We start from the raw sequence: 19,864 nt of genomic DNA on the forward strand, positions 1-19,864 counted from the left end.
TTTCAGCATCTCTATAAGCAAGAATCCTCCATTCAAATTGCAGATCAGCCACTTATGAGTTGGGTGACCTTCTTCCAGGTAAACTTGGACTCTCTGAGACTGTTGCTTATTACCTGCAAAATGGAACTAATAAAATACCACCTCCTTACAAGAACTTCATAAAACCAAGCATGGACAGCACCTAGTGTACAGTGCCCAGCATACAATGGTAGTTTCTTTCCTGCTTGTCTTAAAAGAATTCACATAGAGTCCTCAGGAACATGAATTAAGCCACTCAGCTCTTTTTATTTGCATGTACAATATTTGATAGAAGTCAGAAAACTTGCTTGTCTTACATGATTCTATGTTTAATACAATTTCTATAACTTCTGAAGAGGTACTGGATAATCAGTAAGCAGGTAACCATTGATCAATAAATGTATTGAAAATTAAAATAAATTTATAACAGAGTTGTCTCCACAAAAATGCTCATGGTCTCACTAAATACTCAAATTAATTAAGGGCTAACTAAGTAGTATATATAGGTCCCAATCCCTTACCTGAAACTTTTAGGGCCAATGCATTTTGAAACAGAATTTTTAGGATTTTAAAAAGCAACATTGTGTGGGTATATAAGATATATTACTTATGCATCCCTAGAAGAGTTTATCTGAGGCAGTATTCATAATCAGACATTTTGGTATTTCCTCATTGAAATGTGTAATAGTCATTGTTGTTTTTCAGTTGGTAAGTCGTGTCTGACTCTTAGCGACCTTGGGGACTGCAGCCCACCAGGCTCTTCTGCCCATGGGATTTCCCAGGCAAGAATACTGGAGTGGATTGCCATTTCCTTCACCAGGGGATTTTCCTGGTCCAGAAATCGAACCTGCCTCTCCTGTGTTGGCAGGTGGATTCTTTACCACTGAGCCACCAGGGAAGCCCTAATAATCATAGAGAATAAATAAAGATAATAATTATACTAACATAGTCAGTTCAGTCAGACTTCCATCTCACTGAGTTTGGGAACCACTTTGAAAGAAAACCTTTCAGTTTTCAGAGCTTTGGGAATTTAGGAACACTGGGAAAAGGTTTGAGAACCTGTTATATGGGCTAAGCATATATCCTGGAAGTGCAAAGTGGGAGATACATTGAAGCCAGAAGACTTTGTGAAAGTTCTGTGAATCAGGCATCATTTGAGCTACGTGTGTGAAAGTCACTCAGTTGTGTCCGACTGTTTGTGACCCCGTGGACTATACGGTCCATGGAATTCTCCAGGCCAGAATATTGGAGTGGGTAGCCTTTCCCTTCTTCAGTGGATCTTCCCAACCCAGGGATTGAACCCAGGTCTCCCACATTGCAGGCGAATTCTTTACCAGCTGAACCACAAGGGAATTAATTTTCTATTTCTGTCGAGTGAAGTCCCCACATCTTAGCAACCCTTTACACCTACCAAGCTATGTTTTCTTGTTTAAGTCACTAGGAGCCTGAAGAAGCCTTTGTAAATTGCTTTTGTGAAACAGGAAACTGAACTGAACTTACTGAAATTAGTCAGATAAAAGCCTAACCACTGAGATTTGTGTAAAGTGGAGACCAAAAGAGGGCGATAGAGGTACTCGGTGGAGTGCTGGTGGAAACCTATGAGAGGATGTAGTCTTACCTGTGCATGAAAACATATTGGCTTCCGTTTCTTGCCAATTCCAGTCTCCTAATAGTTCACCCCACACAATGGATCCTTTGTCTTATGGTCAAGATGTCAAGCTTGGAATCTTTCCCATCCCATTCCCAATCTTCAGTGTTTTTCATTTACCTATTGGATGGCTGATTTTCTCTAATAGCCAGTCTTCTTTCCTCTCTCACACCTCACTTCTTTTTTTTCTCCCTTGTCTTAAATCACCTTTTGTCTAGTTCTCCTGAAAGAGATCCTCTGTCAGGAAGGGTAGAAATCTGCCTTGTCCAGTGCCTTGCCTCTTGCCACTCTTCAACCCACCTCTGAAATGTCAGGGCAGCCCACAGCTGTAGACACACTTCCTGCCCAACATCCTGAGAGGTCACTGCCAGGAGAGGTGAGTCAAAGGTATAAAGGGAAATGTTGAAATAGGGGAATCAGAGCAGAGGCTACAGGCAAAACATTTAAGTGGTTGCTTGCCTGTAAGAACAGGAAGGATAAGGGAAATTAGGGACTAAATGATGAAAGAACAAGAAAAGAAAAGCCAGGCAGAGTAAGACAAAGTTTTCCTTCCTCCAGTCTCCCATTTATGGATGTCCCTGACTCTTGAGTGTGTTAGTCTAGAAGGCTAAAGCAGAAAAAACCCTAGGGAAAGGAAGTCTCAAAATCAAGTCACATAGTGAATCCATATTGCCATTTTTGAAGATCTCTTCTGTACCTCTGCCTGTCTAAAGTATTTCTTGATAGATTTGAAGTCAGAGGAAATAGGCTGGGGCAACCACTTACACCCTCTATTTATTCAACTCCATAGCATTTCTCCTCTGAGTAGATCCAGTACCTTTTCTGCTAAAAATATTCTTTCACCCACTTTCTTGTTTTTCAGAAAAAAGGAAAGAGGTACTGAGTGAGAATAAAATTCCCTCCAATCCCATTAATTCTACATCTATTGAGCATCTAATGTGAGCATTATTCTACTTATTGGACATAGTTTTGAAAAACAGTTCTCTTTTCTCATCAGTCTCCTGACCCACCCTCCCTCTAAATCCCTATGCCAAGCTCTTTATAAGACCAACATCTTATCTGGCATGGCATAAGAGATCAGTGTTGGCTGAATGAATTTCTAAAAGGATTCAAGGAAAGAATAGGGAGAGCCCCAAAAGAAGAGGAAAATGAGACTAGGAGAAAGTGGCTGGGAGTGAGGGAGAAACAAAGGGAGAGAAGAGAAGATGCAAAACGATAGGTAGTAAAAGATGGGAGGGAAAAGAGTTGAGAAAGGTCAGGAAAATGAATGCTGTCTTTGCCCCAGAACATGTTTGATCTCGGTCTGCACCACCATAGCCCTGTACCAAGGGGGTACACCTACAACCAGGGGTCAGGAAAAGAAACTTTGTCCATATGGTTTTTCAAATACAGTCACAGGTAGAGTCACTTTAATTTGCATCTACAGCAGAGAAGTGTTTCTGGGGAAGCCCAGGAGGTTTATGTGAGTGCCCTAGAAGCTCGTGGTGGCTAGCTGGGAAGGAAATGGGTAAGGATGCATTAAACTCTTGTACTCCACACCTAAAGGCCTCCAGACCAGGGAACAGACTAATGACCAAGATCATGAAAGAGGCTGTCTTATCTTTTTCCAGGACAAGGGATAGACTCCAAGAGACAGAACCTACAGAGATCAGACATCATCACCCTCTTCTGCCACCTCTAATCCCAGGAACAAAATACAAGTTGGTTGAACCCTAGGGAAAGAAGATTTATATTTTTGTATTTATCAGAATAGTCCAGCTTCTCTTCCCAAACCCTTCTTTGCAGAATACTTAAGGAAGGATGAGAACCGTAAGGAAAAGAAGTGAAAGGGAGACAAAAGTGAGAAGGTGAAGAAAAGAAAAGTTACTTCATGATGTTATCTGGACTTTCATGTCACTACAGGACATAAGAATGTACTTTTCAAGAATGAAAGTTACATAATTACAGTGAGGAATCACTTGGCCTGATTTGGATAACTTGCAGAATGTCAAATCAAAAGGACGGGGGCTTTTGTGGCATTTGCCTCCCTTGAGATCACAGGCAACAGCAGGACTCTTACAGACAGCTTTGACTGCATCTAGTTCCTCATGGATAAATATGTACTGGGGTATGCAAGTGTGGTCTTTTGACTTCACCTTCAGTGCCATCAGGGCATTGCATTCCCTGTCCATCATGTCAGATCTAAGATAGTCTTTGTTGCTGTGTAAAAGAACCTCAGCTCTGAGCATCCTGTCTCCTCCAACTTCATCTTCACTGATGATGGTGTCTTCTGGTTGTACCACTTCTTTGTTGCTAACCAGCAGGGTTTCTGTGCTTCGGCTGGCCAGTCCCTCCTTAGTAGCCTCAGCTTTGTCCTGTGAGTCACTGGACAGAAACTCATCCAGTAGCTGATCACTTTCCTCCAGGACAGCTGCGGCCATCTGGAGTCCCACACCCAGGCCCACCCCTAGGCCCAGAAGCAGCAGCAACATCATGAAAAAGATCTGCACCAGAGTCAGCTTCATTTTGCCTGGTGGGAAGAAGGGAAACAGAGGACTGACTTTGAGATGAAACTTGGCTCCAGTAGAGATCCTAAACTCCCCAAAACCCCGAGAGCATAGTCTTTGGGGTCTTCTCCTCCCCCTCTCCACATAACCCATCCCTTACCCAAGGCTGAGATCCTTTCTCAATCTTTTCCCATTCTCCTGCCCTCTCATTCATTCCTTGTTGCTGTGGAATAATATGTGGATCCTGCACTACTGCAAGATGACCAGGGAAGCTGTTCTGTAATTGGCTCACATATGGGGAATCGGGGGGAAGGTTGACATCAATTGACTTTTAAACAGAAATTAGTTCCAAGTCACCAAAAAGAATAGGTAAAAAGACAAATACAGTGTCACTTTTTCCTTGAGAGAAATTCTTGTAGAAACTCTTATTCTCAGTAAAAGACTAGAATTACCATAGGAGACCAACTCCCTATTTTTTTCCCCAAATTTATTTTTGCTCATTCAAGTATTTATTATTCTCCCAGCTACCCACCTTCCCCCCAAAAGATCAAAAAGAATAGAAAAAGTACTATAGTTCATTTTCACTCCTAAGCTGAGGCTAATGGGGAAGGGAGATTGGGGAGGGGAGGGTGTGGGGAGGGAGCCAAATTTCCCCTTGCTGCAACTGAATCTTGTCAAGTCAAATCTTTTCTACTATTATTGGTCACTTAGCACTTGGGTATTTCCTGCTGATCAGTTTTTGTACTCTTTAAGGAGGATAGGGACTAAGAATGGAACAAAAGTAAACCAAACAAATGAGCATTGGAGTTCCATCATTAGTAGAGATCCTAAAGAGGCTGGGAGGAGCACGTACCTTTGTCCTGCTATGCCAGCCTCATGCCCCGTAGAGGCATGCTACAGTAGATAGGAGTGCTATGTCAGTGTTTAATATGTGGAATTTGCAATTTATACTACAATTGTCAAAGAGGATATCTTTGTTCTTAGAAAATGAATCCTAAAATATTGCTCAGGGGCATAATACAAGCAACTTCCTCTTCAAGATTCAAAATGAAAATCATATGGGGAACTCCCTGGCAGTCCAGTGGTTAAGACTCTGTGGTCTCACTGCATAGGGCCTGAGTTCAACCTTTGGTTGGGGGAACTAAGCCAGGTAGTGTGGCCATAAGCCACACTTCCCATAAGCCAGGTAGTGTGGCCAAAGAAAAAAAGGTAGATCATATGAATGTCTGTGCATGTGTGTTTACAGAAAAAGAAAGAAAAAACGTTTAATGAGGGAAAGAAAAATTTTAAATATTGTGATTGGACAAAGGGTATTTAGGGGTTCCTTAGTCAAGGCTATGGTTTTTCCTGTGGTCATGTATGGATGTGAGAGTTGGACTGTGAGGAAGGCTGAGCGCCGAAGAATTGATGCTTTTGAACTGTGGTGTTGGAGAAGACTCTTGAGAGTCCCTTGGACTGCAAGGAGATCCAACCAGTTCATTCTGAAGGAGATCAGCCCTGGGATTTCTTTGGAGGGAATGATGCTGAAGCTGAAACTCCAGGACTTTGGCCACCTCATGCGAAGAGTTGACTCATTGGAAAAGACTCTGGTGCTGGGAGGGATTGGGGGCAGGAGGAGAAGGGGATGACAGAGGATGAGATGGCTGGATGGCATCACTGACTTGATGGACGTGAGTCTGAGTGAACTCCGGGAGTTGGTGATGGACAGGGAGGCCTGGCATGCTGCAATTCATGGGGTCGCAAAGAGTTGGACATGACTGAGCAACTGAACTGAACTGAACTGTATTATTGTTGTAACTTTTCTGTAAAGTTACAAATACTAAAAAAAAAAATTTTTTTTTTAACCATGACGCACAGCTTATGGGATCTTAGTTCCCCAACCAGGGATCAAACCCAAGTCTTCCACAGCAAAAGCATGAAGTCCTATTCACTAGACCACCAGGGAATTCCCTCAAATTTTTTTAATTTTTTAAAAAGAGAATTTCTCATGTTTTTCCCTGGAGTGCCCAACAACACTGTGACTTACCTACATACCTAGATAGCTTCAGAGATGCTTGTGTCTTCTTGGTTTCCAATTTTGTCCCTCCCAGGTTTTACTTTTCTCGGAAAAGTACTCTGGATGCTGGTCTGGAGAAAAATGGTTATCCTCTTGCGGTTCCTGGGCTCTTAAACTCAGACTTACTTCCTACACCCATTTCCACTCCCACTCCCTCTATCTAGCACTGAATAAACACACAGCCAATTGTCCTTTCTGCTCCCATGAACACTTTGAAGTAAGGCTACTTGGATATTGAAACAGATCCAGACATCCAAGATCGGAAATGTCTCCAGTCTGGAAAACTGCAAAACTGCAAATGGTTTTATTTATCCAATCAATTGTTCCACTTCTGATTTATACCCACTATCCTGTGGTTCATAGCAGCCTGACCTTGCTCTTAAATTTCAGTCATTTCCTTCTATTTTCTGCATGTATTTCCTTTCAACTTTCCCTGTCATTTCTGAAATCTCAAAATCTTTGGACTGTTTTTGGTTCCCTCCTCCAACATGGTATTTTGCTTTTTGCATTTTAGAACTGTATCATGACTTCATGGAATTTGGCTATTTGAGTCAATGATGATTGTTTACATATCTTTATCTATGAAGCCTATTCCAGCTCTCCATTCTCCACTTCCTGTTTCCAACCCTCAGCCAATAAATTCATGTCAAGTTTTGGAAACCTGATTATTTAGTCCTAGATAAGAGAATATCCATAGCAGCTGTCAGTCCCTATGGCCTTGGTGAGTACAGTCAAAAGGTTATAGTGTTGATTCTACTTATTTCTTTAGCTGAAAGTGACATGATGAGATATTTTTAAAGCATCCTGGAGCTCATTAAAGCGGTATGAAAATCCTTTTTAGACATAAACAGAGAACTTTAGGAGGATGATTTGCTGTGTCTTTCAGGCAGGAGTTCTCAAATAGTGGTCTAGGAACAGCTTCTGTGATCTGCAAAGTCTATCAGGCTGACTTCTACACTGCCGATGTTGATTCGGTAACAGTAATAACAGCGTGCATGCTTAGTCGCTCAGTCATGTCTGACTCTTTCAACCCTTTGGACTGCAACCTGCCAGGCTCCTCTGTCCATGGGGTTTTTCAGGCAAGAATACTGGAGTGGGTTGCCGTTTCCTTCTCTAAGGGATCTTCCTGACCCAGGGATCTAACCCAGGTCTCCTGTGACTATCGCAGGTGGATTCTTTACCCAGTTAGCCATGGGGGAAGCCTAATAAGAACAGCAACGAACTATTATGGAGCACTTACTTCATGCTGGGCACCTATTGCATTTCACCCTCACAATTTGCTCATGCTATCCAGCTTTGGTGTCTGTTCTGCCTTTTCATTCTGACGTGAAGGCTGAGTAAAGGTGCTTCTGCTGAGCCCAATAGCTGTCTGGAGTCAGCAGGGATAAAACATCCAACTTTATACACCATTTGTTTCTTTATGAGTGTTAACACATGTTGGACTCTTTGCGACCTTATGGACTGTAGCCTGCCAGGCTCCTGTATCCATAGGATTCTCCAGGCAAGAATCGTGGAGTGGGTTGCCATGCTCTGTCCCAGGGGATATTCTCCCTCCAGGGATCGAACCCACGTCTCCTGCGTTAGCAGGCGGATTCTTTACCGCTGAGCTATTGGGAAAGCCACCTGCTTCTTTATAATTGGTTACTATTAGGGATTTGATGGAGAAGGAAATGGCAACCAACTCCAGTGTTCTTGCCTGGAGAATCCCAGGGTCGGGGGAGCCTGGTGGGCTGCCATCTATGGGGTCACACAGAGTCAGACATGACTGAAGCGACTTAGCAGCAGGGATTTGAGGGAGAAGGAAGTGGCAACCCACTCCAGTATTCTTGCCTAGAGAATTCAGTGGACAGAGGAGCCTGGTGGGCTGCTGTCCATGGGGTCGCACAGAGTTGGACACGACTGAAGCAACTTAGCATGCATGCATGCATTGGAGAAGGAAATGGCAACCCACTCCAGTATTCTTGCCTGGATAATCCCAGGGACGGAGGAGCCTGGTGGGCTGCCTACTGAAGCAACTTAGCAGCAGCAACAGCAGCATTAGGGATTTGAAATCAACCCTTGATTCAATATGAAGAAAAGATCTATGTCTGTGGTCTAAGTATGACCGTTAGGCTGGACAGGTTTTTAAACTTTATTTAATTTATTTATTTTGGGGGCTGTGCTGGGTCTTCCTTGCTGTGCAGGCTTTTCTCTAGTTTCGATGAGCATGGGCTACTGTCTAGCTGTAGTGCATCAGCTTCTCATTGTAGTTAGTTTCTCTTGTTGCAGAGCACAGGGCTCTAGGCCTGTGGGAGTCAGTATTTGCGGCTCTTGGGCTCAGTAATTGCAGCTCCTGGGCTCTAGAGCAGAGGCTCAATAGTTGTGGAACACAGGCTTAGCTCCACAGAATGTGTGATCTTCCCAGACCAGGAATCAAACCTGTGTCTCCTGTATTGGCAGGCAGATTCTTTATCACTGTGCCACAAGGGAAGCCCTGGATAGGTTTTTATTCTTGTTTTTTCCTTTTTTAGGCTACAGTTTTCACATCTTCTGTAGCTCTTCATAGGGATGATATGAATATTATACAATGCACTGCATGTAAAAGGGTAAATGTATTAGCTTTTGCTCTTATAGTTACTAACTATGGTGGAGGTGATAAAGATAATGGCGACCTCCTTCAAAAGGTCCCATGCATGCACTGCTGTACTCAATGCCCCCAACCCTGCAGCAGGCCACCATCAACCCACGCCTCCACTAGAGACTCCTGGACACTCACGGGCAAGTCTGGGTCAGTCTCTTGTGGGGTCACTGCTCCTTTCTCCTGGGTCTTGGTGCACACGAGGTTCTGTTTGTGCCCTCTGAGAATCTGATCACAATCACAGAAAACTAACCAAACTCATCACATGGACCACAGCCTTGTCTAACTCAGTGAAGCTATGGGCCATGTCATGTAGGGCCACCCAAGACGGAAGGGTCATGGTGAAGAGGTCTGACAAAATGTGGTCCACTGGAGAAGGGAACGGCAACCACTTCAGTAGTCTTGCCTTGAGAACCCCATGAACAGTATGAAAAGGCAAAATGATAGGATACTGAAAGGGGAACTCCCCAGGTTTGTAGGTGCCCAATATGCTATGGGAGATCAGTGGAGAAATAACTCCAGAAAGAATGAAGAGATGGAGCCAAAACAAAAACAACACCCAGTTGTGGATGTGACTGGTGATGGAAGTAAAGTCTGATGCTGTAAAGAGCAATATAGCAAAGGAACCTGGAATATTAGGTCTGTGAATCAAGGTGAATTGGAAGTGGTCAAACAGGAGATGGCAAGAGTGAACATTGGCATTTTAGGAACCAGTGAACTAAAATGGACTGGAATGGGTGAATTTAACTCAGATGACCATTATATCTACTACTATGGGCAAGAATGCCTTAGGAGAAATGGAGTAGCCCTCATAGTCAACAAAAGAGTCCAAAATGCAATACTTGGATGCAATCTCAAAAACAACAGAATGACCTCTGTTTGTTTCCAAGGCAAACCATTCAATATCACAGTAATCCAAGTCTATGCCCCAGCCAGTAATGCTGAAGAAACTCAAACTGAACTGTTCTATGAAGACCTACAAGACATAAGCATTCATGGGGTTGCAAAGAGTTGGACACGACTGAACGACTGAACTTAACTGAGGTATATAAAGCCATGAGACTGGAGAAGACTGAGTATCAAGAGGAGGTTGGTGTTCTACTTTGTTGCTTTTTTTTTTTAAGACAGGAAAAAATAACAGCTTGCTTATTGATAATAAAGACCAAGCAGAGAGGAAAAACTGATTAGGCAGGAGGGAAAGGAAAGAATTGTTAGAGCAATGATTCTGAGTGCCCAGACTCTGAAAGTGCATTACCTGGGTTTATGAGTGTAAACGTGTTATTTTATCTGTGAATTACACTACACGATAGTAAATGGGGCATACCACATGTTTTGCTATGAGGAGTTTCTTAACCTTTAGAATCATTTCTGTAAGAACTACACTACATAATATAATGAGGAATTATTCACTAGCAAGATATTTGCCAAATACCCTTAGTAGACTAGACCTCATTGTGTTCTGTGGGTCAGGGTAAATGGATGCCAAGTTCTGCACACATTTGAGCACTCTGGAATCTAATGGAGATCCGTGTTTAGATATCAGGTCATCTCAAATAATCTTTCCAGTTCTGAAAAAAATGACCCCCCTCAAACCAAGACTTTTGTGTATTTGGAGGGTGTGTGAGTGACAAAAACTCTGGGGGAAAAAACCTAATACTTATCTGGCACACAAGCAGAGTTAGATTCCTTATTAGTAAGCCTTTGTTTAGCATTCTTTCCCTTCTTTTGTTTCTGTCTCCCATTCTAAGAAACTCCTCACAATTGGAAATCTTCCAGCCCAAGGCTGACCTGGATTCTTATATGCAGCTAATTGTTACTAAAGAGTAACACTTGCAACTGAAAAATGAGGGGGCAATTCCCTTGTCCACAGTGTAGAAAGAACCCTGACCACCACTAATTCTTTTAAACAGTGGTTCTCAAGTAGAGAGTGAAACCTAATACATGCTCTGCTTGGCAAACTGTAGAAACTGGAAGAGAGTTGACATCCTTGAGAGGAAGTGACTTTTTTCCCAGTTCATGCAAATGTGGTGATTAGGTTCTTTTCCTGGATGAGCCACCAGGGACACCATTTGGTTTTCTAATAGATGGCTTCGCATTTTGGCTCAGAAATGACCTCATGTGACCCTTACAACTTCTTCACAAAGTAAGAAGCACTAGAATTTCTTTCTTCCTTCCTTCCTCCCTCCCCCACCTCCAACCTCTCTCTCTCTTTCTTTCACCAAGGACTTCCCTGGTGGTCCAGTGGTTGAGATCCCTTTCTTCCACTAGTGGGCACGGGGTCGGATTTCTGGTCAGAGAACTAGGATCCCTCATGCTGCCTGGTGAGGTGCAGCAAAAACATAGAAAAACAAAAAACTGAGGCCACATTGGTAGTGGGTGGCAGGGTGGAAGAACAGGAATGGGACCCAGATCTAACGACTTCCACAGATTGTTCTTTCTCGTACACTATCCTCCTTGCCCCTGGTAATTTGTTCCAGCTGAAGTCATTTCCTCCTGGATCTAGAGAACAATCAGTTACCACTGATGCCCGAAACTATCTTGCAAATGTAAGATGCATATTTTCAGCTATTGTTGAGAATCGTTAACAGTTCACGTTTGTAAAATGTGGTACACAGACTGGCTCACAATCTGTAGAACCCAGCCCTTCTAACCTCTGCCAGATCTTTCACTATTATAATTCTTTTATCCCCCTCTAATCACTGCAATGCTCCTAATTCAGGCTTTTACCTCTTCAGGTCCTGACTAGGCCTTAGACCATTTGGTAGATGACCCTATGGGGATATTATTGAACTATGTCTTGTTCTTTCTAAATGAGTGACTTTGGCAGCTTCATGACATTGGAGGAGTTTTGTTAATAACATATGATCCATGAATGAGCCCACAACCTGATACAACAGGAACTTTCAGAACCAATAAAGTCTAAATAATGAGCTCCCCCAAATCACGTCCGAACTTTGACTCCTCTAAGTTCTCTGTCTTCTCACAGCCTACACCTTTGCTACACCTTTAGGAAAGATGCCAGCTCACTGACATTCTGGATTGTATTCTCTATAAAAATTACGTTCATCCATTTTTATCAATCAGTGTAACATTCACTGACTTCTTTGAAACAGGTTTACAATTATCTTTTGAGACATTTTGTACAGCATTTTTTTGGGAAATGATTTATTAACTGGTTTTGCATGCCAAAGAAGCAAATAAGTTTCCCTGTAAGTTACACTACAGTAAGTCCCCTACATATAATCCTTCAAGTTGTGAGCTTTCAAAGATGTGAACATGTGTTTGTATGTGCACTCATGTAAGTTAGTTCACTTGTCTGGTGTACACTGCCACGTGCATACATCCTCTAGAAGTGGTTGTGCTTTTGTGTACTTTACTGTACAGAGTACAGTAGTACAGAATCTTTCCAGCCCAGGATGTCCGAAAGCAAATGTAAAGCAGAGGTCATGTAGTTGGTACTGCTAAGCGGCACCAAGCAATGGTGGAACTTGCTGTCCAACACAAGGAGCTAACTAATGAAGACCCGATGGAACTGGAGGCCCAGAGAAAGGATGAAGAGAGACAAAAGGAAGAAGTGACTGAAGAACTGAAGAGCTTTACAACACGGGAAATGGCAAGGAGATTTTCTCTATTTGTGGAGGCACTAATAGTTTTGGGGGCACAGGACCAGAACACAGAACGATACATGAAGGTTGCAGCAGGCATTCATAATACAACCCAGGGCTACCATGTCATCTATGACGAGAAATAAAGGGCAACTACCAGACATCATTGGATTGTTTTTTCAAGAGGGTAGATAGAATTGAAGGCTTCTTTCATGGCTCAACGGTAAAGAATCTGCCTGCAATGCAGGAAACATAGGCAGAGTTCAATCCTTGAGTCAGGAAGATTCCCTGGAGGAGGGCATGACACTCCAGGATTCTTGGTGGGAAAATCCCATGAACAGAGGAGATTGGCAGGCTACAGTCCATAGAGTTGCAAAGAGCTGGACATGACTGAAGTGCCTGACTATGAGCATGATGAGATAGAATTGAATGCAGCAAGGAAGCAGAACCTGTGCCATCAGTGTCAGGCATGGGTGAAATTGCAGCTTGCCCTCTGTCTCCTTTGCTGATGATCCTGCAGCTCTACCATCTCACCCCTCCTCTCTCTCCTCCAGTCAGTAACTCTTCTTGCTTGTTCATTGGAGCCAGCACCTAATGCCAGCTGTTGTACTGTACTACTGTACTTTTTAAGATACTGTACTGCAAGATTAAAAATGCTTTCTTCATTTTTTGTGTGTTTGGTTTTCATATATTACTTGTGTAAAAACTAATATATTAAAAACACAGCCCATGGGGTCGCAAAGAGTTGAATGGGACTGAGCGACTTTCACTTCACTTACATATCCACAGGTGGGGAAATCAGGAATACGGAAGGCCAGTTGTACAGCACCATTCTATGCCTACAAGGGACTTGAGCATCCCTGTATTTTTATATTCATGGGGGTCCTGGAACAAATCCCCTGTGGATACCAAGAGATAACTGTACAGGTTTTGAATTAACACCACTTAGACATATTTCATACCAAACCAGTGAACTGAGTCAGGATTTCTAGAATTCTTTTTGGTCAAAAAGCAGATAGCTTCTGAGGCTACTGACTCAAGAGCCAACAAAACAAGAATTAGCTGTATAAGACCAAATGAACTAACAAGGAACATTTGTGGTTATTTGTTAGGAATATTGTTCTACATTAATGTTAATGTTTTAATGTTCTATTCTGAATATATTACTATAAATAAGGCTTTTTTCTATCTTCTTAAACTCTCAGTAAGCCAAAGAAAACTATTAGACTCTGCTTTTTATAACTGAAATAAACATTTAAATATGATATTTGATTCTCGCTGACCCACACACTTGAGCCATAAATTTACCAAATCTCCTTACTTTTCTTGGCAATATAGCTATTTGGATAGATTCAGTAAGAATCTGCTTCTATTTTACTGAAATATAAGAAAAAATCAGTTATGCAACCAAGACCTTGTCCAGATATCACTTCTGACAATGATGTTCATTTAATCTGTGTGATGAAATCATATTTACAAAGTCTTCTCAGGGAAATTCATCTAGGACCTGGCTTATCAGGTCCCAGGTTTGCAGGAGGTAGGAAGACCACTTACTGGCCACGGACTTTACGAAATCATAAGAATCTTGAGAAGAAAGGGATTTACCCAAATTTATATGTACTATGGGTAAAATCGGGTGGAAAAAGTTTCCTAGGCTCAGGCTTGGTTTTTCTAAATTCAAGATAACAAATAATAGAGCCTTTTAAAAGTCCAATCTGAAATTCTTTAAGGAAAATTCTAGAAAGAAAATACTTTTGTGGCCTTATCAGTAGATACAACTCTAGATTTATAAAGACTAAAGGAACCTATATGATAAATTAACACTCTTGCTGCACCTGCACAAATAATCAGGCCAAACCAACAGTCTTGCCGTTTTGCTGTTAATATTTTCCAGTGAACTGAGAGTTTCTTCGTCTATCTGTCTTCTGTTCTCAGTGCCTAGCCCAGTGTCCGGCATAAAGAAGGTAAGTAACATTATTTATTAGAAAAATCAATATCAGGGGACTTCCCTAAGTGGTCCAGTGTTTAAGACTCTGCACTTCCACTGCAGGAGGCATGCATTGGATCCCTGATCAGGCTAAGATTTTACATACCACTTGGTGTGGTCAAAAAAAAAAAAAAAAAGATCAGGTTATGAAATTGTATTTGCACCAGACTTCAACTGTGAAGCAGTCAGGAACACCAGGGAGGCTGGGCAAGGAGCTGTCCACACTTGGTTCCCAAATCCCACCTTTAACTCAGGGAGAAGGTGAGTCCTAAAAATAAACTCATAATTAGCATTAAACATACTTTAGGAATAAACGAGCACAGATTAAGAAATTAAAATGAAAGGAGAAATAAAACAAGATGGGCAAAACTCTATTGTTGAAGTTGTGTGTGGTGGGCACTTGAAAACTAATCATACTTTTTCATAATAAAGTTTTTTTTTTTAATTACCTTGAAGGAAAAAGAAAGGATAACAAGGAAATCTGAGGGCTTTGTGTGGGAGGAAGTAAGCTCAGGCAGTTTTTCTGTTTGTTTAGGGTTTTTGTCATATAATAGTTCAAACTACTCTGAGTCACCTCTGCTTTGCCCTGCTGACAGCTGGCGGATGTGGGTAGGGGGAGATAGGCAAAATGTCAGAGGTTTCAGGGAAATGTGAGCTCTGCGAGGAAGTGCCTTGAGTCGGCCCTGGCAAGATTCCCTCCACATGGGTCTTTGGCTAAGCCGTGTCAGATCTGAGATGGCCAGTGGCCAGATACTGCCCTGAACAGAATAGGAATGGAATGTTCTAAGGTCTAACAACAAGGTGGGGGCGGGGGGAATGTATGTGGGCCTAATCAGTGCCAGAGGCCAGGAGAGAAAAGAAAGGTTAGGGGGCACTGCGCCCTCTAATTGTCATTCCCTACCTCAAAAGAGGGAATCTGGAAGCAGTGGAGCCCTGGGAGAAAGAAAGCAGGAAAAAGAATGCAAGTTGTTCATTTGCATTAGACTACAAACATTCCTTGGGTTTAAAGTCAGTATCAACTTAGCTTAACACAACATTGTAAATCAATTATACTCCAATAAAAATGAATTCGAAAAATTAAAAAAATAAAAAAATAAAGTCAATATCAACTTAGTGTGATTTCCTTTAACAAAGTACACTGCCACTGAGAGATGAAATAATAACCAGCATTTATGAAGTGCTAATTAAATGCCAGGGAATTTTCTTAAGCATTTTATTTACAGTCTCTCATCTAATACTGTGAGGTAACTGATACTCTATCCCCATTTTATAAATGTGAAAACAAAGCATTAGGAACTTTCAGTGAAATATTCAAGGTCACAGAGCTAGGAAATGACAAGGACAGCATTTGAACTTAGATCTGTCTGACTAAAAAATGATGTTCTTGGAAGTTCTAGGATAGACAGAAGAAGCATGGAAATAGACCCTTAGGTCAGGGGGGCATTCTTGTCAATTCCTGTGGTGCATAGTGGTACTAGACACTAAGAGTGAGAAAGAAAAAGCGCTAGGAAAGAAATGTGTGGTATGTTTGTCTCTTGGCGGGAAGGTGACCATTTGTGAAATAGCTGGAAGGTAATTGTAACACAGTTCTTTTACAAGGACTGCAGAATGACACAAAAACAGTAAATTTCTCAGAAACAGAACCAATCTCATGTCACTGTGTGGTATTTCAGCTTGAGGCAGCTGTCAAACAAGTTTCATACCTCAAATGCTAAAAAACCTCTGAGTCAAAAGAGGACATGCCAGTTAAACTGATGGCTTCCTAGGACTTCTCTGGCGGTCCAGGGTTGAGACTTTGCACTCCCTCCGCAGGCATCACGGTTTCAGTTCCTGGGTGGGTTAGTAATGTCTGGTGGACCAGTGGTTTAAACTGCACTTCCTCCGCAGGCATCTTGGTTTCAGCCCCTGGGGGGAGTAGTAAGGTCCTGCATGCCATGTTGTTGTTCAGTCACTAAGTCGTGTCTGACTCTTTGTACCCACAAGGACTGCAGCACACCAGGCTTCCCTGTCCTTCACTAGCTCCCAGATAGTTTGCTCAGATTCATGCCCATTGTGTCAGGGATGTTATCTAACCGTCTTATCCTCTGCCACCCCCTTCTCCTTTTGCCTTCAATCTTTCCTAGCATCAGGGTCTTTTCCAGTGAGTCAGCTCTTCACATCAGATAGCCAAGGTATTGGAGCTTCAGCATCAGTCGTTCCAATGAATATTCAGGATTGAGTTCCTTTAGGATTGACTGGTCTGATCTCCCTACAGCCCAGGAGATGCCATGTGGTACAACCAAAACAACATCAACAACCACAACTACAAACTGGTGGCTTCTAATCTTTTAATCACCAGAGACCATGTTATTACTCCCAGACCTCTTGCATTCTGATAAGCTACACTTGTTAAGCTATACTGATTTCTCTGGCTTAGACTAAGGTGAGATAACAAAAGCATCCAGCGGAGCCAGATGGCCACACAGGCAAGGCTTCAGGTGGTGGAGGCAGCGAAATGACCGAGGTCACACTGGGTTCATCCTCAACTCACAGGTCCATGTTTGATTCTGTCTGTGCTTCTGGAAGTTTTCAGTCTCACAGGACTGATTCACAGCAACCAATTCCAAAATAGAACAATAAACAAGAGCTACATTGAGAAATCTGTGTAGTGAAAAATGAGTCTGCCTCAATATTTTCTCCCTGACTTCAGTGGGAAAGTAAACCATGAACAGATGTTTGCTTGGTAAGCAGGGGTGGGGAGTAGTGTTGAGGTTAATTCAGGCTAGGATGAGGGTGAGGAAATATTTCTCAGAATTAATGACAGAGCCAGCATCCCACCCTTGACCGGTGGTGACTTACAAGGAAGCAGTTCCCCAAATTTAGAATTTCCCTTTCTAATCTCTAAGCCTCTCAATCTCCTCCTTAAAATATATTAATATCTTGTTGGTTGGTGTTCTTTTAAAGTCCACCTATTTCAAGGCAGGATTAAAGGTAGCTTATAAAACTACCCACAATAAATGCAACACAAATCAAATTTGGGTAAGAGAAAAAAGGCAGGATACACTTTGACTGATTATATTTTTATTTGTGAGGATGCTAAAATCACTGTACTCCCCTAAGCCTGCATTTTGGTCCCCAAACTGGAATCTGTGGAGTGGGTCACCCTTACTCCACTGATTGGAAATTTCCGTAGTTTGTTTTTACACATGGTGGGGTCAGAGGAAGAAAAACACACAAACTAAAAGTTGCAAGCTGTGTTTTATTCCGTGAACCTATTGAGGACTACAGCCCAAGAGACAGCCTCTCAGATAGCTCTGAGGAACTGTTCCCAAGAAGTAAGGGAGGAGCTGGGGTTTGCTGAAAAACAAACAAACAAACTGTGGTAGCACATCCAAAGATCACTGCTAATCACAAAAACAGACATCTGGGGTTAATGATTTTAGTTCTTTGCATGTGTGGGAAGATAAACCATCTAGGGCTCACTGAAATTGCTCCTTAGATATGCATCTTAATCTAGGGCTGGTATCCTGTACTTTCCCATCTTGAATTCCCCTCAGGGGTATAGCCCAGGTGTGGTGTCAGGGTGGTTGCACTGACTTGGCGGTGGTAACATTTGCTTTTTACTGGAATGGCAGGCGATGTTCTTTTTCCACAGTGGCTACTCTTTACCAACTGATTTAATTTTCAGATGGCACCAAAAATTTCAAGTTTTAAGGAAAGTCTGCTGCTATACTTACAAATCACCACAATTCAGTTTTCTCATTCATATTAATAAAAAAGAAAAACTTGCCAAAAAGTTTTTGATAAGAATGAGATAACCAGGGTTGCCATAATGGATTGACATCATTCAAATAGATTTAGTTTTAGTTAGTACGTGTCTTATTTAGACTAAACTTGTGATCTTCATTAAGATTTCTGAAATGTTAAAATTAGCTCACAGATCTCCGTGTTTACCTTCTTATACCCAGGAACGATTTTAAAAGGACAGCCAACAACTATATCCAAAAGCAAACAAACAACAAAGTCTAAGTCAACTAAGTAATCACAGATGCCCTTCAATTTGCAAGTCAGATATTTCCTTGCACAAAGAATTGTCCCAAGGGGAGCAACTCAACTAAAATTTCAGGGTAAAGGAGCTTGCTTTCTCTTCCTGAAACTGTGTCTGCTGCTCTGGTCAAGTAATGATGTTCATCAGGGCAACCGTCAGTTCAAACAACACAGACTGCCACATGAAGCTCCTCGTATACACTCTAAGGTCAGTAGATGGGTAAGCCAGTCCTATGGGAATGATGCTCCTGAATAACAGGTTGCAGACCAAGGACAGAACCACTCACTGAGGAGAAATTCTACCTTTTCTGTACTTGAGATCAGGGACCAAGTTCACTTGGGTGGGCAGACTCTGGTGCAGAACATAGCACAGAATTGGTGCATGGTAAAGCCTGGTGGAGCACAGAGGAAGGAAGGGAGGGAGGCCAAAGCAAAGCTATCTAGCCCACAGCCTGGAGGAGAGCTGTGTAGATGAGCTCAGGGGAGAAAGAGCATCCTGGACTCCTCACAGAGATGCCCTTCTGACAGGCTTCCAGGTTCCCATGCTCTTGGGGATTCTCCTTCTTATCTCCCCTAGTACACAGCTGCTTTGATTCAGCTGACCAGGTAAGTGATTGCAGTTCTGTCTTCAAAGATGGACGAAGAATCACCTGCCATATCAGTAAACAAAGAATGTTGGGGTCATCAAGCCATCAGCCACTACAGCTGCCCCTGGTGGTGAGTCCTGAGGGAACACAAAACACAGAAAAACAGGCTGCCATCAGCCACTACAGGCACTCCCAATGATGTACCTGAGGGGATTCAGGATGGGAAAGAACAGGATACTGGCCCGAGACCACTGAAATGCATATCAAAGGAATGATTTCAATGAGCCCAGACTCTTGTATCTTCCCATACACAGAAAAATGCTAAAATCATTAAATTGAGGTAGTCACTCAGTCATGTCTGACTCTTTGTGACCACATGGACTGTAGCCTGCTAGGCTCCTCTGTCCATGGAATTCTCCAGGAAAATGTACTGGATTGGGTAACCATTCCCTTCTCCAGGGAAGCTTGCTGACTCAGGGGTTGAAACCAGGTCTCCCGCATTGTAGGCAGATTCTTTACCATCTGAGTCACCAGGGAAACCTCAGCTTCCTTTAATAACAGTAATCTTTGGATGCTCTAACACTTGGTTTATGTTGCAAAAACTTTTATATATACTGGCTCCTCCCTTACCTCTTGGGAAGAGCTCCTCAGAGCTTATCTGAGAAGCTATCTTCAGGGCTTAAGTCCTCAGAAAGTCCACTGAATAAAACATAATTCTCATTATGCACGTGTGTATTTTTTTTTTCAGTCAACAGAGAAATAAGAAAAGGGAAAGCATTTAGAATCTGTAGCAAAACATATTGATAACTAAGATATATGCAGACCTTACTGAAT

At 42.3% G+C, this 19,864-nt stretch overlaps 1 protein-coding gene across 3 annotated transcripts in view; it reads right to left on the minus strand.

Moving 5' to 3' along the window:
* Positions 1-256: 256 nt before the first annotated feature.
* RNASE10 (ribonuclease A family member 10 (inactive)) overlaps positions 257-19,864 on the minus strand; it is a 43,423-nt gene continuing 23,815 nt past the window's right edge. For 2 of the 3 annotated variants that reach the window (XM_061430645.1, XM_061430643.1), the window contains exons 2-3: positions 6,187-19,167; positions 257-4,175 (exon numbers count right to left, since the gene is read on the minus strand). In XM_061430645.1, the coding sequence (XP_061286629.1) occupies positions 3,535-4,170 (636 nt within the window). In that variant the 5' untranslated portion in view covers positions 4,171-4,175; positions 6,187-19,167 and the 3' untranslated portion in view covers positions 257-3,534. Of the gene's footprint in view, positions 4,176-6,178; positions 19,168-19,864 lie in introns of all 3 variants that reach the window. The other variant, XM_061430644.1, reaches the window with a different exon arrangement.

Source organism: Bos javanicus, chromosome 10 (assembly GCF_032452875.1).
Source record: "Bos javanicus breed banteng chromosome 10, ARS-OSU_banteng_1.0, whole genome shotgun sequence".
Classification (NCBI taxonomy): domain Eukaryota; kingdom Metazoa; phylum Chordata; class Mammalia; order Artiodactyla; family Bovidae; genus Bos; species Bos javanicus.